Genomic DNA, 24,608 nt, shown 5'->3' on the forward strand with positions numbered 1-24,608 from the left:
ATTCACGACTAACCTCCGACGGGGAGGTGCACAAGCTCTGACCAATACAATCAAGGCAATCAATGGCCCGTTCAAATTGAAGTGTGAAATTTACCCTTGGATTTTCTAAGCTAATTTTATACCTTTATGAGTCACCGACATCCTCTGTTTTTCAGAAACTTTGTTAATTAGCGGATTCTTTAAAGACGTCTCGTAACTCATTAACCGAGAGAGAATATTAACAGGACAAAAATATATGTAAGAAATAGCTTGGACCAGGGTTGAAGCATAAAAATTAAAGAGAAATGAAATTGAGATACAAAAAGGGTATTTATCTGATAATCAGGGCCAAGGGCCTTAACAATACCCTTCCCTACTTGTTCTTGAAATATTGAAGATATGCCGTTTTGACAACCTGGATGCATCCTCTAATCGTCACTATTGTAATTAAAAATTGCATCCTCGCCAAATTTATCGAGCAGTACTTCCTACTAATTACAAGAATGATTGGTCAGAGAGAAAATTCAACCTATCCTGTGAGAAACTTGCTAAATATGTGCTGAGAACAAAGCAGTCGGGTCTTGATTATATAACTAGACTTTAGCTGCGACATTACTAACACTGACAGTCTTAGAGCACAAGTAGGTTTGGGGGTATTGCCAGATGGCTTCAAGATAGTAGATAAAAATATAACCTTCATTTACTTTCATAACACTGGCTCTGTCTCTAATCTAATCTCAAGGCTCTGTCTCTGGCTGTGTCTCTAATAAAGACTCGATGTTTTTACATCAGTCAATATCCAAAATGTATCTGTGTCGGTGCTAATAGATGGTACACTAAGTGATTACTTACCAATATCCCTGAATTTCACTTGCCCATTCTCTGGAGTAAAAAAAATCTTAGCATCAAAGCTCAAAGTGGCTCAAGATGGGAAGCTCGATTGTGCTGTGACCCATAAGTATCAGCAATTGTGTCATAGCATTCTTGGGAAGATCCGAGTCCCTTTCCCGCTGCTGATGTCTAACTGAGACATCCTGGACGCAGAGCAGAAACTTCTATTACACGTTCACTCTGCTTTAATATGCCATGCCCTTCGATGTGCTGATTCAGCAGCCGTACCCTCTCGAAAAGTTCGAATAATCATTGAAACTAGAGGATGGTCCACTAATCTAGATTTAATGGAATCCTGCCAGTCTGCAAAGTTCTAGTTTCGACTATGGTGTGACAGTGATAGCCTGAGATCTGGCCAGGTCTGGATTGTGAATAATTATGCTATACGTGTCTTTGCCAAAGCCTTGTCAAAGCACCGTAGTGACAGAATTAACGAATACAGCGAGAAAGTTAACTCCAATCTCCAACTCCTTTGATGAAAATTAGTCAAACCCAAAGAATCAACCTTTGAGGTCCTCCTTCTAACAAAAGAGGCCTGGAATACTTACTTCACTGATTAGTTTAAAAGTCCCGACCAAGTCCGGCAAAATTCATACTGAATGGAGACGGATGACATACTGAAACTACCGAAAGAGAATGTGGTGGTAAAATAGAAGCTTAATAAGTAAATGCTTGAAAAAAACTGAACGAGTTTTCGAAAGCCTTCGATAAGATGTGCGGCCAGTATCTATTCTATGATAGTGAACAACTTCTTGTACAAGTGTCATTATTATTTCAAATGATCATTACCAGAGCTGTCATCCCGGATAGCTTCTGTATTGGTGTATAGCACCCGTCCTTAAACCAGAGAAGCCTCCTTCCCAATCCTCTTCATATATGTCCATTACTGGGTCGACGACTACGCTGTGTAAACTGGTTGAGCTTCTTATTAGTGACGAAATTCGAAGCAAGTGTTCGGTTCCCTCACACCAGATTGTGTTCCAGATATCGCTCAGATCCTCCGCCGACCCGAAAATCTAAAGTAAAAATATAGTCCTGTTCATTTTGTTGGATAGGGCTTATTCAACAAAAGTACTATTCATCGAAAATTTTGAGTAAATATTCAAATTTTGGCCAAAATTTTAATTACATTCCAGCATTTTAATTCTTAAACAGAACAAATATGACCTAGGACTTATTCGACAAAAGTACTATTCATCGAAAATTTTGAGTAAATATTCAAATTTTGGCCAAAATTTTAATTAAATTCCAACATTTTAATTCTTAAACAGAACAAATGAAAAGCGTGGTGCTATCAATCAATTTACAATTATTGATATATTCAATTCAACTGCAAGAAATCGGGTTTTATGGGGGCCGTTACCCCACATGCTATCTTGGTTAGGCTTGGGCAGGATTTGAAAATCAGAAATTACGATCTGAAAACATGATCATAAATTAAATAAAAAAACAGTTTTTTCAACTGAAAGTAAGGAGCAACATTAAAAGTTAAAATGAACAAAAACAATTCCGTATATGAAGAGACCTAGCTTCTCCTCAAATCCTCGATCTTTATGCTATTAAATAAAAAACAAGTTTTTTCAACTGAAAGTAGGGAGCAACATTAAAACCTAAAACTAACAGAAATCATTACCTATATAAAGGGGGTTGCCTCCCCCTCAACACCTCGCTCTACACTAAAAATTTTTTGTACTTTTGAAAAAAAGTGTTATTGTTCTAATTAAACGGTCCTTGTGTTTCAGGGGTCATTATTAGAGAATTGGGATAAAATTCAAACTTTAGCCTAAAGAGCGAGGTGTTGAGGAGGGGGCAACCCCTTTGTACACGTAATAATTTCTGTTCGTTTTAAGTTTTAATGTTGCTTCTTACTTTCAGTTAAAAAAACTTCTTTTTTTTAAATTTAGTTTCTGATCGTTTTTAAATAATGCCAGGAAATCTGGCCCCAACTCCAAGGGGACACCCCCTCCCAACCGAAATATCCTCTAGACAATTCAATCCCGGTGACAATTTATCAGTAGAGATCTAAGTACCATTTCTACCGCTGCCATAGGAATCTCCATGTTATTTGCTTGAAGCTATAGGAATCTCCATGTTATTTGCCGAGACAATGGATTTGCTTGCCTTATGTTCCTTGGTGTCTTTCCAGAGCATGTACTTATGGATTTGGGTGGATTATGTCCCCTCCCATACTATTCTATGGGCTTATGTTCCCTCCCATGCTATTATAAGGGCTTATGTTCCCTTCCATGCTATTCTATGTTACCTCCTATGCTATTATAAGGGCTTATGTTCCCTCCCATGTTATTCTAAGGGTTTATATTCCCTCCCATGCTATTTTAAGGGCTTATGTCCCCTCCCATGCTATTATAAGGGTTTATGTTGGATGCCCTAGGAAAACATTTCAATGGAAGCTATACACCTTTTCAAAGAGAGCGAAAAAAAAGGGTTAAAGTGACTAGCAATTACGAACGGGGATTCCCCGCTGGTTTTTTTTAAATCGAACACTAGAGATTGTCAAATTGCGTATTAAGGAATGCTTTTGTAGGGAAAGCTGTCAGTCACCCGTGTGTTATCCACAGTTCCATTTTTGAAGTCTGTGTTATCAAGAGCGGTTTCTTATTTGTTTTGGAGAATTGCCTTTAGCCAACAATAGTTTAGAAACAATAAAAATTTAACAAGAAATGGCTGAAAAGTGTTTGGGGGGAGATGGGGTGTTTTTGTACTTTATAATACAAAAGTGATGTTTGGACAGTGTTGTCAATTTAAAATAGTTAAGAAATAAAAAATTTAACAAGAAATGGCTGAAAAGTGTTTTGGGGTGAGATGGGTTGATTGTGTACTGTATAATACACAAGTGATGTTTGAAGACTGTTGTCAATTTAAAATATACTTCGATGTGTTGTCAAATAAACATAGTTAAGAAATAAAAAAATTTAACGAGAAATGGCTGAAGTGTTTTGGGGGGAGATGGGTTGATTGTGTACTGTATAATACACAAGGGATGTTTGGACAGTGTTGTCAATTTAAAATATAATTCGATGTGTTGATAATTTAAAATGGTTTATAAATAAAAAAAATTAACGAAAACGGGCTAAAAAGGTTTTTAGGGGAGATGGGTTGGTTGTATATTGTATAATACACAAGTGATGTTTGGATAGTGTTTCCAATTAAAGATAGTTTAATATTATACTATACGAAGAACTTGATACTAAAGGGGTGTAGATGACAAGAAAAGAGTTGTAATAGCGGATACCTTTACTTCTTCAATGTGTTCCATATAATACATAAGTGGTGGAGTGATGGGAGCGGGGTGTCTTAGAGTACTTATAGTGTGATAGTGGAGGGGAGAGTTGCTAGCGAAAAACCAATGTGGATGAGTTGAAATAAAATTTTTAACAAGAAATGTCTGAAAAGTATTTTTTGGGGGATGGAGCGATGACAGATTGGATGTCTTAGACTAGTGATAGTGCTGTACTGTGGTTCGAATTGCTTGTGAAAAACCCAAATTAATGACTTGAAATAAAATTTTTAACAAGAAATGTCTGAAAAGTATTTTTTGGGGGATGGGGCGATGACAGAGTGGATGTCTTAGACTAGTTATAGTGCTGTACTCTGGCATGAATTGCTTTCGAAAACCCGAATGAATTAGTTGAAAATAAAGTTTTAACAAGAAATGTCTGAAAAGTATTTTTTGGGGAATGGGGCGTTGACAGAGTGGATTTCTTAGACTAGTTATAGTGCTGTACTCTGGCATGAATTGCTTTCGAAAACCCGGATGAATTAGTTGAAAATAAAGTTGAGACGACACACGCACAGACACGACACACAAACAGAGTCATAGTGAGAGAGATATCCAAAAGTTGGGTTGATCTAGGTTCACTTAGAGTGGCGCGCCACTCTAAGTGAACCTAGATCAACCCAACTTTCTGGATATCTCTCTCAATATGACTCTGTTTGTGTGTCGTGTCTGTGCGTGTGTCGTCTCAAAGTTACGCTATTGTAGAAAATAATTTCAAAGTACCAAGTCACATGATAGTTACGCTATTGTAGAAAATAATTTCAAAGTACCAAGTCACATGATAGTTACGCTATTGTATAAAATAATTTCAAATTACCAAGTCACATGATAGTTACGCTATAGTATAAAATAATTTCAAAGGACCGTGTCACATGATAGTTACGCTATTGTAGAAAATAATTTCAAAGTACCGTGTCACATGATAGTTAGACTATTGTAAAAAATAATTTCAAAGTACCAAGTCACATGATAGTTACGCTATTGTAGAAAATAATTTCAAAGTACCAAGTCACATGATAGTTACGCTATTGTAGAAAATAATTTCAAAGTACCAAGTCACATGATAGTTACGCTATTGTAGAAAATAATTTCAAAGTACCAAGAAATTTAATTCAGGAAATTATGAAAAAAAAAAATTAGACGGGTTTACGTGCGCGCACGTAACCCCGGCTAAATTTTTTTTTTTTGGGATTTAATTGGGGCATTAATTGGAGGAATAAACAAAACTAGCGTAACGAGTGAGGAGTTTGAGGTGGGGGCAGCTCCCCTCATATACCTAACAATTTTTATTCATTTTCAGTTTTAATGTTGCTCATTACTTTCAGTTGAAAAAACTTGTTTTTTTAATTTAATTCAAGCCCAAAACGAACATGAATTACCACGAAAAAGGTAGGGTTAATGTGGTCTTAAACTCCCTAAGGCTATTGTCATTTGTGCTTTACTGAATATGGTTTGTTTTTCGAACTATGTGTTTTTGTTTTGTTAAAACGTGAGAAACAAAGAAAATGGCAAGGCTGACCAATGTTTATATATAAGAGCTACTACGAATAAGACTTGGGCTGCTGCCTCCTCAAACAAAAAGCGTCACAAGGGCAATTGGAATGAAATAACAATATTTTTTACAGTATCTCAAGAATGGAAGAGCTTATTGATGTGGATTTGCTCTAAACAATATAATTTTCAGTTCGAATGTTCTAAAGGGGAACCGGTTTCACATTTATTGCGCTCATGAATATTTTCAGCATAGCAATAAAAACTTTAGCGTAAAGAGCGGGGACTGAGGACGGGGCTGCCCATCTCATGTACAGAATAAATTCCTCTCCTTCTAAGTTATAATGCCGGCCTTTATTTTGTGTGAAAAAAACTTTAATGTATATGATGCCCGTTTATTTTGTATGGACTAAGTAAATCTTTAGAAGGGGATGCGCCTCCGCACGCTATTGCTGCCTCTAACACTGGGAAGTTCAATATATAATTTTTCAATAATTTCAAACCAAATGGCTATCTGGGAAGTTTCAGTCGATAGCTTTTTCTTCTTCTTTGGGGCGAAATTGTTGTTTTGTGCCACAAAATGGGAGAAAATACACCCTTAATATGTTGCAATCTTTTTCGCTACTAAAAAAGATACTAAAACTTTTAATTTTCATTGGAATGACCCGTTTTTACCGTGTTTATCTTTTTTACCGTTACGAGCACCCTTGAAAAAAAAATCGAAAAACAAATAAACACGGCTCTGTGATCATTCTTTACGGACAAAATGTAATATTTCGCATTTTTGTAGATAGGGCTTGAAACTTCTGCAACAGGGCTCTCTAATATGCTGAATTTAGGGTGTAACTTTAATAAAGACCCCCCCCCCTTTGGGGTGTTTTTCCCCTTTTTCGAAAATGAAGCAACATTTCTCAGGATCTCAAATTTTTTTGGATGAGATTAAATTTAATGGATTTTTAACGTTTAGAATCACCAAAAAAAGTCGGCTCTTTTGATGTGTAGATTGTCATCAAAATTTGGTTTTTTAGAATTTTGGTTACTATTAGCACAAGCCGCTTCCTACTTATTGTACGTTACGACGAACTGTTTGAGTAATAAATTTCCAAGTGAGGCACATTTTGCGAAATCTGCATTTTTTATATATATTTTTTTTTCTTCAAGCAGTAACTATGACTAACGAATATAGATTTATTTCAAAACCTGAAACATGAGATATCTAAACACATAAATTCGAACAAACATTATTTCGAACTTGATATACTCTTAGTCGTATCGCGTTGCTCCACCTACCTAAAATGAACAGTTTACTGAGTGGGATGTTCGGCTTTCATCCTTAGCTTTCTTCTACAGATTTTAAATCGATTCCTTTTTACCTCATCTTCTACCTTGGGTCTTTTATTTTCATGCATATTTAAGTGAAAGTAAATTGTCCTCTTGGTCCTACCTTCTTGAGAGCGTCGAGTTCAATCAGAATGCACCTCAATTTTATTTCCGGAGGTACTTGTCCAGGTTATTTTCAAGAGAAGAAATTGATATATCGTTTTTAAATCGATGTATAGGTTTTCGAGACGGAATGGGATGTCATATTCAATGAGATGAATAGCCTTTTGTTCTTGCATTTCTGAGAGGATCTTTTGGCTGGAACAAAGAAATGGTGTGATTTTTATCTCTCTTGTGTTTCTCGTTCGATAAATTCACACAAAATAGAATATTGAAAATAGAGGTGTTTTTATTATTTCTGTTGCGTACCATTTGTTTAAGAAAAAAATAAAATAAAAACATATTAAGTGTGGTTACCAAGTCGTCGTATCTTACTTAAATGAAGTGATTTATTTTATTCCGTTGTTAAATTATTCTTTGTTCTTCAGTCGTTTTTCGCTTCTTATTTCTCTTGCTATTTCTTATTGTCTTTTCTGATTCAGTTTATTTTAATTTATAAGATTATTTCCATTTCAGGTTATAAATATTATTTCTGGCAGTGTTTTATTTAAACATTGTGTATTTCAGGCTTTCAATTTAGTATACTAAAGGTAACGGTATATCTTAGTTTTTTTTTTTTTTGCTGTTCCTTGAACTTGTTTAGTTTTTATTTGCCAAATTGCTGATCATAGCATGCGGAGGGAGTTGACGTCGGGCTATCAAACAGTTCGTGGTAACGAACTGTAAGTAAGGAGCGACCCAGCTCAATAGTAACCGAAGCTCTAAAAAAAGAATTTTGATACCAATAGATACAGCGAAAGAATCAGATTTTTATGCTGACAAATAAAAAAAAAAGTTTCTTTTAGCTGAAAGTAAGGAGCAACATTAAAACTTAAAACGAACAGAAATTATTCCGTATGGGAAAGGGGCTGTCCCCTCCTCAACGCATCGCTCTTTACGCTAAATTTTCTTATTGTTTTAAAAAATAGAGTTGTGAGAAAGAGTCAAACTTTATCATAACAAGTAATTCTAACTAGTTAATGCTAATAACTAGTTAATACTGCTACATATCAAGTTAATAATAAACTTAACCATAACAAGTTAGGCAAGCAAAGGAAGGTGATGTCAGGCTGTATTCAGGAGTTCTGACAGCTTGATTGAGCAGAGTGATGTGACAAAAAGTTGGCTTTTTGCTTGTAATAGTTGTAATATTGTTATAATAAATTCATGTATTCATGTAAGACGTCTTTACGCAGCAAACATGATCTAAAAAGTAGTAAAATATTTTTGTCTTTTTCTGGTCCATGATCTGAGATTATAAAACCTCCAGATTCGGGGTTTATCGCTTCAATTTTCTTTTTTTGTGCTGTAAAGCATTTTTCAACTGGGTTTGATTCTTTTCTAATTGAACAATAAAGTTCTACATCCAGTAGCCCCGGAGACTACATCCGGTGGTTTTTATGTGTTTTCAGTTTATTTTAGTCTTTTAATCTTTGTTTTTTTTGTGCTAACGACAGCTCGTTTTTATATAGACGAAATATCTACGTCTTTTTTGTTTTTATCTTTTCTCTACTGGCCGTAGTCTCGTTTTGTTTGTTTCTTCATTGAGTTTTATCTCTTTGTCCTTTGTAGTGGCCCCGGGGCCACTCTTGAAATCTCTGGTAGATTGTTTCTCGAATTTTTAGAATAGTTCACAAGTTTTTTACTTCCCCTAGTTGAAGTTAGTCTTCGCATAGGTGCCTAGAATAGAGGTAGCTGATTTCGCAGTAGTCATTGATATTCTCTGTTAAGTGCTTTTCGTCGCATCACCGAATTGTTGTGTTATATAACCCTCTCTAGGAGAGGCGGAATTTACATTAGCCATTGTCACTTTTACTCTATTACTATGTTTTTTCGTACTTTCTGTAAAGTTCCTTTTGTTTCGATTCTAAAACTGATATGTTTTGTTTGGGAATAGAACAATTTAATCCCTCTTCTCAACTATACAGAACAAAGCATAACCCTTGCTTCACAAAATTCACCAATAGATTTATTTTTTAGATTTTCAGAGTCACTTCCACTTTAATTGTATCCTAGTCCAACTCCTCTCCAGTGTCTGGACATGGCCTTAGGCTGAAAACTAAAGTTTGCATTTATTTCCCAATAGCCTTGCAATTTTTTTTCTTTTTCAATTTCGACAAAAATAGGGCTAATTACAAAAGAAGCGAAGTAGGACTATATCCAGTCGCAGAGGAAGGGGTGGTGATACTCGTTTCAACTGGAAGCCTCTCTAAAAATCCAATAAAGGGACTTTTTTTTTTGAACGTAACGAAGTAAGAAATAAAAAATAAAAAAACCGCCTAGAAGAGAGGATAAACTGAACTGTTGCCAATGCCAATGCTAGTTTAGAATTTTGCGCTATGAATACCAATTAAATAAAAAAAAACAAGTTTTTTTAACTGAAAGTAAGGAACGGCGTTAAAACTTAAAACGTACAGAAATTATTCCGCATATGAAAGGGTGCTGTCTCCTCCTCAATGCCTCGCTCTTCACGCTAAAGTTTTTTATTGTTTAAAAAAAATAGAGTTGTGAGAAAGTCAAACTTTAGCGTAAAGAGCGAGGCGTTGAGGATCGGACAGCCCCTTTCATATACGGAATAATTTCTGTTCGTTTTAAGTTTTAACGTCGTTCCTTATTTTCAGTTTAAAAAAACTTATTTTTTTATTTAATTTTTGAACGTTTTTGAATTAATGCAGGTTTTGATTTTGGCTCCCCGTAGATCAATAGTTAAAACAAAATTTGAATTTTAATTTTACTTTTATTTGGTTAAATTTCTTTCTCGAAACTTGTTTAATTTTATTTACGAACGTTTTTATTGGTAATCAATATACGTAACGTACGAATTAACTTACGTAACGAACTTCTATATTCAAATATTTTTAATACGTATATTAGAGGGTTCGCCCCCTAGTCAATACCTTGCTCTTTAAGCTAAAGTTTGAATTTTGTTTCAATTCTTTAAAAATGACCCCTTAATCACAAAAGCCATTAATTAAAATAAATAGATCTTATGAAAGTACTAAAAAATCTTTGACTTAAAGAGCGAGGTATTGACTAGGGGGTGAACCCAATCATATACGTAATGTTTTCTGTCGTTTTAAGTTTTGATATTACTCCTTACTTTCAGTTGAAAAACTTGATTTTTTTTATACATAATTTGTGATCTTTTTTTAAATAATGCTGGGAAATCCGGCACCCCCTTCATAGCAATGTCCCTTCCCCCATGAAAACTTCCTTCGTGGAAAGATCCTCCCACATAACCCCCGACCCCCCCTTCCCCCACTACCAGAACAAATCCCCCCTGAAAACGTCTGTATGTTTCCCAATAATCAGTATTATATGTCAGCATTGGGTAAAGTTCATAACTTTCAGCCCTCCCCCCGGGGACTTTGGGGGATTAAGTCATCCTAAAAGACATAGTTATCACATTTTCGACCATGCTGAACAAAAGGGCTATCTCAAAATTTTGATCGGGTGACTGGGGAAAAAATGAGCGTTGGAGGGGGCCTAGTTGCCCTCCATTTTTTTTTGTCACTTAAAAAAAACACTAGGACTTTTAATTTCCGTTCCAATGAGCACTCCCACTCTATTCTAGGACCACTGGGTCGATACTATCACCCCTGGGAAAAAACAAATAAACAAGCATCCGTGATCTTTCTTCTGGCAAAAAATACAAAATTCCACATTTTTGTAGATAGGAGCTTGAAACCTCTGCAGTACGATTCTCTAATACGCTGAATATGCTGATGTGATTTTCATTAAGGCTCTATAACTTTTAGGGGGTCTTTCTCCCTTTTTCGAAAATCAGCCAAATTTTCTCAGGTGCGTAACTTTTGATAGGTAGGACTAAACTTGATGAAACTTATACATTTGAAATCAGCATTAAAATCTGATTCTTTTGATGTATCTATTGGTATCAAAATTCCGTTTTCTAGAGTTTTGGTTACCATTGAGCCGGGTCGCTCCTTACTTACAGTTCGTTACCACGAGCTGTTTGATTTTTGTATTCAGTTTAAGTTTAATTGCATCCCAGCTACACCCCTCATAATGGCAGGATATAGCTCTGTGCCAACGCTTAAGTTTAGTGGTTTTGCAATTCCATATCTTATTTGCACTTATTTTGGCTACATTGTAGTGTGTCCCCTTTTTTAAATTAATCAATATAATTACAAAATTCTCCCTTTACTACATTCAAAAAATGCTTTAGTATTAAACTTTCAGAGCCGCATCCAATTTCAATACAACTGCTACCCCCCCCCCCCCCCCTGTCCTCCTTTAATGTATAAATATGGCCCTAGCCTGTATACAAAACTGCTGGTTTTGTTGGTCTTAGTATATAAGAGACATATGACAACTAGCCAAAAAGGCCTTCTTCGTGGGTCTTTTTGACTAGCATGCTTTTTCGTCCCTCTGGTCACTCGAGCCTTCGGAGCTCGCTGATATGGGTGTATATACTTTACTTATTAACGTACAGACGAACCCAGCCAATTAGATAGTAGGAGTACACGGGTTTAATTAAGAGTTTTGAAAATCGTGATATTTAGGGGGAGGTAGACGATATGCCCTGTTTTCTGCGTATTTGAATGTGTGATATTATTCATGTGTGATAACTTCAGGGAAATCGTATTGTTTTTATGACAACGAAAAGAAACAAAAATTATCCTAACAAAACTAAGATATATATTTCTGATCTTATTGTTTTTATGGCAACGTATTGTTTTTATGACAACGAAAAAAAACAAAAGAGATCCTAACAAAACTAAGATATATATTTTTGATCTTATTGTTTTTATGACAACGTATTGTTTTTATGACAACGAAAAGAAACAAAAGAGATCCTAACAAAACTAAGATATATATTTTTGATCTTATTGTTTTTATGACAACGTATTGTTTTTATGACAACGAAAAGAAACAAAAGAGATCCTAACAAAACTAAGATATATATTTTTGATCTTATTGTTTTTATGACAACGTATTGTTTTTATGACAACGAAAAGAAACAAAAATGATCCTAACAAAACTAAGATATATATTTTTGATCTTATTGTTTTTATGACAACGTATTGTTTTTATGACAACGAAAAGAAACAAAAGAGATCCTAACAAAACTAAAATATATATTTTTGATCTTATTGTTTTTATGACAACGTATTGTTTTTATGACAACGAAAACAAACAAAAATGATCCTAACAAAACTAAGATATATATTTTTGATCTTATTGTTTTTATGACAACGTATTGTTTTTATGACAACGAAAAGAAACAAAAGAGATCCTAACAAAACTAAGATATATATTTTTGATCTTATTGTTTTTATGACAACGTATTGTTTTTATGAAAACGAAAAGAAACAAAAAAGATACTAACAAAACTAATATATATATTTTTGATCTTATTGTTTTTATGACAACGTATTGTTTTTATGACAACGAAAAGAAACAAAAGAGATCCTAACAAAACTAAGATATATATTTTTGATCTTATTGTTTTTATGACAACGTATTGTTTTTATGACAACGAAAAGAAACAAAAGAGATCCTAACAAAACTAAGATATATATTTTTGATCTTATTGTTTTTATGAAAACGTATTGTTTTTATGACAACGAAAAGAAACAAAAGAGATCCTAACAAAACTAATATATATATTTTTGATCTTATTGTTTTTATGACAACGTATTGTTTTTATGAAAACGAAAAGAAACAAAAATGATCCTAACAAAACTAAGATATATATTTTTGATCTTATTGTTTTTATGACACCGTATTGTTTTTATGACAACGAAAAGAAACAAAAGAGATCCTAACAAAACTAAAATATATATTTTTGATCTTATTGTTTTTATGACAACGTATTGTTTTTATGAAAACTAAAAGAAAAAAAATTGATCCTAACAAAACTAAGATATAAATTTTTGATCTTATTGTTTTTATGACAAAGTATTGTTTTTATGACAACGAAAAGAAACAAAAGAGATCCTAACAAAACTAAGATATATATTTTTGATGCTGCCATATGGTTTTAATACTGTTTTATTGGAATTATATTCAGCTGTGCAATGTGATTTTTTTTTTTTTTTTTTTTTTTTTTTTTTTTTGTCTCATTGCTAAATTTTATTCTGCATTTAGGGTATATTCGAGACAGTTATATGCATTTTGTATTCCAGCTCCATTTACTATCACAGTCCTATCTCTAATCGAGTTTTTCGAGTAAGCCATTATTTTAGAAGGCTCAGCATGGGCAAAGATGTGAAGGGGTTGGGAGGCAGCACCTCTGAAGAAAGCTCATTATTGTCCAAAAAAATTCTCAAATGCTACTGTATTGTTAAGTTTTTATATAAAACGGTAAATTTACCATCTCTAGTGGGCTGGTTGCTTCCCTAAGAAGAATCATTATCCATGCCTATGGGTTTCAGTATTCCAGAAAAAGTAAGTTACGAGGTATCAAGCACGGATTTAGAGGAAAGCCGGTGACCCCTCAAAAAACGACATAATTGAGAAACAATTACCTAGTTTATATTAAGCTCGAGTTTGCGCCCATACCGGAAGATAGACAACAACTGAATGTTTGTCCTTCTTAGTAGATTTCAGATTGTTAAAATACAGGGTCCTGAAACAAACTAAATGGAATTGGATCTCTTATCTCTAATCAGATATTTTTCCAAAGACCAGTATAAGCTGCAACACCAATACAGTGAGGAGATTGATAACCTCTGGTAAAAGTCAAGATAAGAAAAAATGCTATAAAAGATAAACCACTACACTAACTGCTGAAATATTTCGGTCAAGATGCAGACCAGATCTTATTTTGTAATTACAATTAGTTTGTAACGATTTTTTTTTTTTTTGGCCTTGATACCTGTATTTTATTAGTACTTTGAAATTAACAACAAACCAAACTAACTTGGGTTGTTTTAACTTTGCCCATGTCACATGTCATGAAAACTAATTGGGATATTGTTTATCTTCATGAATTTTGAACTTGACGAATTCATCTTCGTCTATTAAAATATCCAATTTATAGCCAATGAATTAGAAAAGCGAACAGATGAGAACATTTTTTCTTTAAATTAGGATCTTGAGGTACATGACTAGCCAACAAGATATATATTTAGACAAATTGTTTAATTCTTTTGGAAAAACATCAGTAATTTTGGATATTTTGCTAGTTTGGTTCTTGTGAAATTGTAGCCAAGGCTGTGAGGTCATTTGCTATTTATAATTCTAGTCATAGGCAGGCAGATCGATTTTTTGGTTTGAGACTGACGGCAAACCTACAAAATAATTTAATGGGGAAAAGCTTATGCTAGGGTTGTATTGCCCAGGAAAGTTTAATATTTCCCCCTTCTCAAATATTGTGTAGTTCGAACCTTTTGCACATTTTCGGTCTTTCATTTCAGGGAGGAAAATCCCTGTTCCGACCCTCTTCCCATTTGGACTTTTATATGTGTTATTAATCACATAGCATTTACAAAACGTGTCTAATCATCCTTTAGTTGATGTTACTTTAATTGCCTTTAATGGTTGACTCAACTTTTACATTCAACCTTTTTTTTTTTTTTTTTTTTCAGGGTCATTCATGGGTAACGCGTTTTGGCACTGCCTTGCTTCCGTCAGCAGCAGATAATTGCTCTTCTAGAGTTGAAGTTACAGATGAAGAGATCTCTTCCTGTGTTCGAAGCATTCCAAAGCTCAATACGTTGATACTTGTTAAATCGATGCTTAAAAAACATTCTTTCAGCCACCCATATAAGAAAGACGGATTTAAAAGAGCAAATTCTGCACCTGGCTCGTACGATTTCTTTAATCGGTAAGCTTCTCCTCCCCTTTAGGTGTAAAAAGTATATTTAAGCAGTGCCAACTCAAGTACGTACGTATGAATTTATTCTAATCTGGGGGGGGGGGGGGGGTAAAAAAACAGCTTACACTGGAAACATAACTGGAATTTTTTAATTACGCTATAATATTATAAATTTCCTACACTGTGCTCCAAAACTGAATCAAGAACTAGATATTGCATCAGTTTTTGCGTCAAGTTTTTCTAAAAGTTTGTTCTTTTCCATGAAATTTGACCTATTCTAGATTTTCAAAAAAATTAATAGCCTAGGAGAGTTTTCTAATGCCGTCTTGTATGCTGGATTCGAAGATGGTGGCATATTTCTTCTATGCCTATAGTTTTTCTTAGTAATTGCTGGAATGGTTCAGCCAGCAAATTTAAGAATTATTATTCAAGATTATGATTTTTAAAGAATATCTAACTAAAATTTTTAGAGTTTGACATTAAGAATTAATTAGAAAATAAGAGCGTATTACTAGACAAATACTTTTTCCTATTCTTGTTGCTAACTCAGAGCTTGAATAAGCTGAAAATTGAAGAACCAAATTAATATTATTCAATCTGGCCAAGAAAGGAGAAAAGCTGCTCTAATAGAAATTGAAGATACTCTCCGAATTTTCGTTCACCCATGGCTTTTCTGTAATAAATTCATAAAGTTTTCTTTCTCTGAAATACCAATAATTTATAAAAGAAAATTAGAAATTCATTACATGATGATTGATGGTGTATGCAAAAGTATAACCATGAGAGAGGTTTGGAAGTTTTCAATTTAGCGTACAATTTAGTATACAGTAAAAAAAAAAGTTTTTTCAACTGAAAGTAAGGAGCAACATTAAGACTTAAAAAGAGCAGGAATTATTACTTATATGAGGGGGGTTCGCCCCCTAGACAATACCTCGCTCTTTACACTAAAGTTCGAAGTTTGTTCTAGTTCTTTAAGAATGACCCCTGAATCACAAAGGCCGTTTTAATAGAATAAATAGCTTTTTTGAAAGAACTAAAACTTTTGCCTAAAGAGCGAGGTATTCACTAGGGGGCGAACCCACTCACATACCTAGTAATTTCTGTTCGTCTTAAGTTTTAATGTTGCCCCTTACTTTCAGTTCAAAAAACTTGTTTTTTATTTAATTTCTGATCGTTCCTAAAATAATGCTGGGAAATCCGGCATCCCCCTCATAGAAAATTCCCGTCCCCCGAAAATTCATCCATGTAAAGATCCTCTCGTTTAACCTCCTATCCCCCCCCCTCCACTAGAAAAAATCTCGCCTGAAAGGTCTGTATACTTCCCAATAGCCAATACTACTTGTAAACAAATGGGCAAAGTTTCTAACTTATATCCTTCCCCCGGGACTGAGGGGGATTAAGTCATCCTCAAAAACATAGTTATTAGATTTTTTGACTATCCTGAACAATATGGCTGTCTCAAAATTTTGATTGGGTAACTTTGGAAAAAAATGAGCGTGGGAGGGGGCTTAGTTGCCCTCCAATATTTTGTCACTTAAAAAGGGCACTAGAACTTTTAATTTTCGTTCAAACGTGTTCTCTTGCAATATTCTAGGACCACTCAGTCGAAATGATCACCCTTAGAAAAAAAATAATAAAAAAATAAAAATAAACACGCATCTGTGATCTTTCTTCTGGCAAAAAATACAAATTCCACATTTTTGCAGATAGGAGCTTGAAACTTCTACAGTTGGATTAGAGGTGTTGTTTAGTTTTAGATAAGAGTTTTAGTTTAGAGTTTTCGCTGCACTTTGAGTTTAGTTTAGTTTTAGCTAAGAGTTTTAGTTTAAAGTTTCAGTTTGGTATTAGCTTACAGTTTTTGTTTAGAGTTTAGAGTCTTAGCTTAGAGTCTTAGCTTAGAGTTTTAGTTCTATTTATAGTTTAGTTTAGTTGAGAATTTTGAGTTTTAGTTTAGAGTCTTAGCTTAGAGTTTTTGTTAGAGTTATAGTTTAGTTTAGTTTTAGTTAGGAGCTTTAGTTTATATCTCTAGTTTAGTTATACTTAAGAATTTTAGTTTAGAGTTTATAGTTTTAGTTTACAGTTTTACTTTAGAGTTTTAGTTATAGTTTTAGTTTAGTTTTAGTTAAGAGTTTTAGTTTAGAGTTTTAGCTTAGAGTCTTAGCTTAGAGTCTTAGCTTAGAGTTATAATTAGAGTTATAGTTTAGTTTAGTTTTAATTCAGAGTTTTAGTTTAAAGTCTTAGCTTAGAGTTTTTCTTAGAGTTATAGTTTAGTTTAGTTTTAGTTAAGAATTTTAGTTTAGAGGTGTTGTTTAGTTTTAGATAAGAGTTTTAGATAAGAGTTTTAGTTTAGTGGTTTAGTTAGAGTTTTAGTTTAGTTTAGTTTTAGTTTAAAGTCTAGAGTTTTAATTTAGAGTGTTAGCTAAGAGTTTTAGTTAGAGTTATAGTTTACTTTGGACTTGTAGTTTAGTTTTAACTAAACGTTTTAGCTTAGAGTTTTAGACTAGAGTCATAGCTTAGAGTTTTTTCATTGCACTTTTAGTTTAGCTTAGTTTTACATAAGAGTTTTAGTTTAGAGTTTCAGTTTGATATTAGCTTACAGTTTTAGTTAGAGTTATAGTAGTTAAGAGTTTTAGTTTAGAGTTTATAGTTTTAGTTTAGAGTCTCAGCTTAGAGTTTTAGTTAGAGTTATAGTTTAGTTTACTTTTAGTTAAGAGTTTTTGTTTAGAGTTTAGAGTCTTAGCTTAGAGTTTTAGTTAGAGTTTAGAGTCTTAGCTTAGAGTCTTAGCTTAGAGATTTACTTCTATTTATAGTTTACTTTAGTTTTAGTTGAGAATTTAGAGTTTTAGTTTAGAGTCTTAGCTTTGAGTTTTTTTGTTAGAGTTATAGTTTAGTTTCGTTTAGATATTGGAGTTTTAGTTTTGAGTCTTAGCTTAGAGTTTTAGTTAGAGTTATAGTTTAGTTTAGTTTTAATTCAGAGTTTTAGTTTAGAGTCTTAGCTTAGAGTTTTTCTTAGAGTTATAGTTTAGTTCAGTTTTAGTTAAGAATTTTAGTTTAGAGGTGTTGTTTAGTTTTAGATAAGAGTTTTAGTTTAAAGTTTAGAGTTTTAGTTAGTGTTATAGTTTAGGTTAGTTTTAGCTGAGAGTCTAGAGTTTTAATTTAGAGTGTTAGCTTAGAGTTTTGGTTAGAGTTATAGTTTAGTATAGTTTTTGTTAAGAGTGCTAGTTAAAAAATATAGCTTATTTTTAGTTAATAATTTTTGTTTAGAGTTGTAGTTTAGTTTTAGTTTTAGTTAAGAATTGTATTTTAGAGTTTATTGTAAGTTTTAGTTATGTTTTTTATTTAATAGTTGTAGTTTAGTTTTAGATAAAAATTTTAGTTTATAGTTGTTGTTTAGTTTTAGTTAAGAGTTTTAGAGTCTTAGCTTAGAGTTTTTTTGTTAGAGTTATAGTTTAGTTTAGTTTAGATATTGGAGTTTTAGTTTTGAGTCTTAGCTTAGAGTTATAGTTTAGTTTTAATTCAGGGTTTTAGTTTAGAGTCTTAGATTATAGTTTTTCATAGAGTTATAGTTAAGTTTAGTTTTAGTTAAGATTTTCAGTTTAGAGGTGTTGTTTAGTTTTATATAGGAGTTTTAGTTTAGAGTTTAGAGTTTTAGTTAGAGTTATAGTTTAGTTTAGTTTTTGTTTAGAGTCTAGAGTTTTAATTTAGAGTGTTAGCTTAGAGTTTTAGTTAGAGTTATAGTTTACTTTAGTTTTAGTTAAGAGTTTTAGTTTAGACTTATAGTTTTAGTTAAGAGTTTTAGTTTAGAGTTGTAGTTTAGTTTTAGTTAAGAGTTTTAGTTTAGATTTGTTGTTTAGTTTTAGTTAAGAGTTTTAGTCTAGAGTTGTTGTTTAGTTTTAGATAAGAGTTTTAGTTTAGTGTCTTTGTTTAGTTTTAGTTAAGAGTTTTAGTTTAGAGTTGTAGTTTAGTTTTGTTTTAGTTAAGAGTTTTATTTTAGAGTTGTTGTTTAGTTTTAGATATTATTTTTAGTTTAGAGTTTTAGTTTGATATTAGCTTACAGTTTTAGTTAGAGTTATAGTTTAGTTTAGTTGTAGTTCAGAGTCTAGAGTTTCAAGTTAGACTCTCAACACTTAGAGTTTTAGTTAGAGTTATATTTTATTTTAGTTTTAGTTAAGTGTTTTTGGACTTGTAGTTTAGTTTTAACTAAACGTTTTAGCTTAGAGTTTTAGACTAGAATCATAGCTTAGAGTTTTTTCATTGCACTTTTAGTTTAGTTTAGTTTTAGATAAGAGTTTTAGTTTAGAGTTTCAGTTTGGTATTAGTTACAGTTTTAGTTAGAGTTATAGTAGTTAAGAGCTTTATATTAGAGTTTTAGTTTAGAGTCTTATCTTAGAATTTTAGCCAGAGCTTTAGGTTTAGTTTCTGGTATTCAAGAGTTTTGTTTGGAGTTTAAAGTATTAGTTTAGAGGTTCTGCTAGAGTTTTAGTTTGGAGTATTATCTTAGAGTTTTAGTTCTATACAAAGCTTACCTTAGTTTTAGTTTAGAATTTAGAGTTTCAGTTTACAGTCTTAGCTTAGAGTTTTAGTTAGAGGTATAGTTTAGTTTAGTTTTAATTCAGAGTTTTAGTTTAGAGCCTTAGCTTAGAGTTTTAGTTGGAGTTATAGTTTAGTTTAGTTTTAGTTAAGAGTTTTTAGTTTAGACTTCAGAATTTTAGTTTAGAGTTTAGAGTTTTAGTTAGAGTTATAGTTTAGCTTAATTTTTGTTAAGAGTTTTAGTTTAGAGTTGTAGTTTAGTTTTAGTTAAGAGTTTTAGTTTGGAGTTGTACTTTAGTTTAGTTTTAGTTAAGAGTTTCTGGACTTGTAGTTTAGATTTAGCTAAACGTTTTAGTTTAGAGTTTTAGCCTAGAGTCATAGCTTAGTGTTTTTCCTTGCACTTTTAGTTTAGTTTAGTTTTAGATAAGAGTTTTAGTTTAGAGTTTCAGTTTGGTATTAGCTTATAGTTTTAGTTAGAGTTATAGTAGTTAAGAGTATCAGCTTAGAGTTTAGAGTTTTAGTTTAGTCTTATCTTGGAGTTTTAGTTAGAATTATAGTTTATCTTTGTTTTAAATAAGATTTTTAGTTGAGTCTCAGCTTAGAAATTTGCTTAGAGTTATATTTCAGTTTAGTTTTGGTTAAGAATTTTTATATAGTGGTTTTGTTCAGTTCTAGATAAGAGTTTTAGTTTAGAGTTTTAGTTTAAGTTTTAGTTTAGTTCTAGTTTAGAGCCTAGAGTTTTAATTTAGAGTGTTAGCTTAGAGTTTTAGTTAGAGTTATAGTTTACTTTAGTTTTACGTTAGAGTTATAGTTTAGTTTAGTTCTAGTTAAGAGCATTAGTTTAGATATCTAGTTTAGTTTTACCTAAGAGTTTTAGATTAGAGTTTATAGTTTTAGTTTACAGTTTTACTTTAGAGTTATAGTCTTAGTTTAGTTTTAGTTAAGAGTTGTAGCTTAGATATTGGAGTTTTAGTTTTGAATCTTAGCTTAGAGTTTTAGTTAGAGTTATAGTTTAGTTTAGTTTTAATTCAGAGTTTTAGTTTAGAGTTTTAGCTTAGAGTTTTAGTTAGAGTTATAGTTTAGTTTATTTTTATTTAAGAATTTTAGTTTAGAGGTGTTGTTTTAGTTTTAGATAAGAGTTTTAGTTTAGAGTTTTAGTTAGAGTGATATTATAGTTTAGTTCTAGTTAAGAGTTTAGAATTTTAATTTAGAATATTAGACTAAAGTTTTAGTTATAGTTATAGTTTACTTTAGCTTAAGTTAAGAGTTTTATTTTATACGTTTAGTTTAATTTAACTTAAGAGTTTTAGTTTAGAGTTGTTGTTTAGTTTTAGTAAAAAGTTTTAGTTTAGAGTTGTAGTTTAGTTTTAGTTAAGAGTTTTAGTTTAGAGTTTAGAATTTTAGCTTAGAGTCTTAGCTTAGAGTTTTAGTTAGAGTTATAGTTTAGTTTAATTTTAGTTAAGAATTTTAGTTTAGACTTCAAAGTTTTACTTTAGAGCTTAGAGTTTTTGTTAGAGTTATAGCTTAGTTTAATTATTGGCAAGAGTTTTAGTTTAGTAATAGTTTAGTTTAGTTGTAGCTCTTAGTCTATAGTTTCAAGTTAGACTCTCAACTCTTACAGTTTTAGTTAGAGTTATATTTTAATTTAATTTTAGTTAAGTGTTTTTGGACTTGTAGTTTAGTTTTAGCTAAACGTTTTAGTTTAGAGTTTTAGACTAGAATCATAGCTTAGAGTTTTTCATTGCACTTTTAGTTGAGTTTTGTTTTAGATATGAGTTTTAGTTTAGAGTTTCACTTTGGTATTAGCTTACAGTTTTAGTTAGAGTTATAGTAGCTAAGAGTTTTAATTTAGAGTTTAGAGTTTTAGTTAAGAGTCTTAGCTTAGAGTTTTAGTTAGAGTTATAGTTTAGTATAGCTATAGTTAAGAGTTCTAGTTTAGGGTTTTAGCTTAGAGTTTAGAGTTTTAGTTTAGAGTCTTAGCTTAGAGTTTTAGTTAGAGTTAGAGTGTTAGTCTAGTTTTAGTTAAGAGTTTTAGTTTAGAGTTATAGTTTAGTTAAGAGTTTTAGTTTAGAGCTTAGAGTTTTTATTTTAGCGTCTTAGGTTTCTCCACGTTTAAGTTAGGTTAGGTTATCATGAGCGCTCATAATAACCTAACCTAACTTAAACTTGGAGAAACCTAAGACGCTAAACTAAAACTCTAAACTCTACACTAAAACTCTTAACTAAACTATAACAAAAAAACTCTAAGCTAAGACTCAAAACTAAAGCTCTAAATACCCTATTATAACTAAACTAAAAATTGAATCCACCTAAATCCATAAGCTAAGATTCTAAGATAAAACTCTAAACTCTAAATAAGTTACATATCAAAGAAACTAAAATCTAAACAAAAACTTATAGATCAGACTAAACAAACCTATACCACTGAATTAAAATATAATCTAAGACTAAACTAAAACTCTAAACTCTAAACTAAAACTCTTAACTACTATAACTCTAACTAAAACTGTAACCTAATATCAAACTGAAACTCTAAACTAAAACTCTTATCTAAAACTAAACTAAACTATAAGTGCAATGAAAAAACTCTAAACTATGACTCTAGTCTAAAACTCTAACTTAAAACGTTTAGTTAAAACTAAACTACAAGTCCAAAGTAAACTTTAACTCTAACTAAAACTCTATTTTAACACTCTAAATTAAAACTCTAGACTCTAAACTAAAACTAAACTAAACTATAACTCTAACTAGAGTTCAAAACTTAAACTCTGATCTTAAAAAAACAACACCTCTAAACTGTAATTATTAACTAAAACTAAACTAAACCGTAACTCAAAGTCTAACTCTAAGCTAAGACTCTGAAACTAAAACTCTGAATTAAAACTAAACTATAACTCTAACTATAACTTTAAGCTAAGACTCTAAGCTAAAACTCTTAACTAAAACTAAACTAAAACTATAACTCTAACTAAAACTCTAAAGTAAACCTGTAAACTAAAACTATAAACTCTAAATTAAAACTCTTAAGTATAACTAATCTAGAGATCTAAACTAAAGCTACTAATCAAAAACTAAACTAAACTATAACTCTAGAAAAAACTATAAGCTAAGACTCTAAACTAAAACTCTAAATTCTCAACTAAAACTAAACTAAACTATAAATAGAACTGAAACTCTAAGCTAAGACTCTAAACTAAAAATCTAAACTCTAACTAAAACTCTAAGCTAAGACTCTAAACTCTAAAAAAAAACTGTAAGATAACACCAAACTGAAACTTTAAACTAAAACTCTTATCTAAAACTAAACTAAACTAAAAGTGCAACGAAAACACTAAACTCTAAACTAAAACTCTTATCTAAAACTAAACAACACCTCTAAACTAAAATTCTTAACTAAAACTAAAGTAAACTATAACTCAAACTAAAACTCTAAGCTAAGACTCTAAACTCTAAAAAAAACTGTAAGCTAATACCAAACCGAAACTATAAACTAAAACTCTTATCTAAAACTAAACTAAACTAAAAGTGCAACGAAAACTCTAAACTCTAAACTAAAACTCTTATCTAAAACTAAACAACACCTCGAAACTAAAATTCTTAACTAAAACTAAACTAAACTATAACTCTAAGCTAAGACTCAAAACTAAAATCCCAATATCTAAACTAAAACTCGTAACTAAAACTAAAATAAAACTGTAACTCTAACTAAAACTCTAAATTAAAACTCTAAACTAAAACTATAAACTCTAAACTAAACTCTTAAGTAAAACTAAACTAGAGATCTAAACTAAAGCTCCTAACTAAATCTAAACTAAAACTCTAAACTCTAACTAAAACTCTAAGCTAAGGCTAAACTAAAACTCTAAATTCTCAACTATAAGTAAACTAAACTATAAATAGAACTAAAACTCTAAGCTAAGATTCTAAGCTAAAACTCTAAACTAAAACTCTAAACTCTAACTAAAACTCTAAGCTAAGACTCTAAACTCTAAACAAAATAATTCTTAACTAAAACTCTTAGCTAAGACTCTAAACTAAAACTCTAAACTAAAACTCTTAACTACTATAACTCTAACTAAAACTGTAAGCTAATACCAAACTGAAACTCTAAACTAAAACTCTTAACTAAAACTAAACTATAACTTTAAAATAAAACTCTTAACAAAAATTAAACTAAACTACAACTCTAACTAAAACTCTAAGCTAAGAATCTAAACTAAAACTCTAAATTCTAACTAAAACTCTAAGCTCAGACTCTAAATTCTAAACAAAAACTCTTAATTAAAACTAAACTAAACTATAACTCTAACTAAAACTCTAAGCTAAGACTCTAAAGTAAAACTCTAAACTCTAAACTAAAACTCCTAACTACTATAACTCTAACTAAAACTGTAAGCTAATACCAATCTGAAACTCTAATCTAAAACTCTTAACTAAAACTAAACTATAACTCTGAACTAAAACTCTTAACAAAAATTATACTAAACTATAACTCTAACTAAAACTCTAAACTCTAAACTAAAACTCTTAACTAAAATTAAACTAAACTATAATTCTAACTAAAACTCTAAGCTAAGACTCTAAGCTAAAACTCTAAATTAAAACTCTTAACTAAAACTAAACTACAACTCTAAACTAAAATTCTTTACTAAAACGAAACTACAACTCTAAACTGAAACTCTTAACTAATACTAAACTAAACGTGCAACGAAAAACTCTAAGCTAAGACTCTAGGCTAAAATTCTAGACCAAACACTTAACTAAAACTAAAATAAAATATAACTCTAACTAAAACTCTAAGTGCTGAGAGTCTAACTTGAAACTCCAACTCGGAACTATAACTAAACTATAACGGCAACTAAAACTAAGCTAATATCAAACTAAAACTCTAAACTAGGGAGGGGGGCTCTTTGGGGCCCCTTCGGGGTCGCCAGGGGGGCCCTTTGGGGACGCGGGGGGGGGGGGGGTATTTTGGGGGTGACGGGGGCCCTTTGGGGGCGCTGGGGGGCCCGGGGTCCCTCTGGGGTTAGGGTAGGGGACCTTACAACACTGTTCAAATGGAACTTGTGTATTATAACGACCACAGAGTTTCAACCCAAATCATCTTCTATAATCATCTTCTAAAATGTTTCAAACTGTTTCACCCAAATCATCTTC

At 31.8% G+C, this 24,608-nt stretch overlaps 1 protein-coding gene across 5 annotated transcripts in view; it reads left to right on the forward strand.

The window, feature by feature from the left end:
* The window catches only part of LOC148947711 (calcium/calmodulin-dependent protein kinase kinase 2-like), a 404,349-nt gene that overhangs the window by 313,343 nt on the left and 66,398 nt on the right, over positions 1 to 24,608 (forward strand). For all 5 annotated transcript variants that reach the window (XR_016142386.1, XM_089096216.1, XM_089096214.1 and 2 more), the window contains one exon: positions 14,692 to 14,930. Coding sequence is in view for 4 of the 5 variants with exons in the window: in XM_089096216.1 (XP_088952342.1) it covers positions 14,692 to 14,930 (239 nt within the window). In the remaining variant the exon portion in view is untranslated. The remainder of the gene's footprint in view (positions 1 to 14,691; positions 14,931 to 24,608) is intronic.

The sequence above is a fragment of the Artemia sp. Qi Xiang Cuo genome, chromosome 10, assembly GCF_049724085.1.
Source record: "Artemia sp. Qi Xiang Cuo chromosome 10, ASM4972408v1, whole genome shotgun sequence".
NCBI classification, from domain to species: Eukaryota; Metazoa; Arthropoda; class Branchiopoda; order Anostraca; family Artemiidae; genus Artemia; species Artemia sp. Qi Xiang Cuo.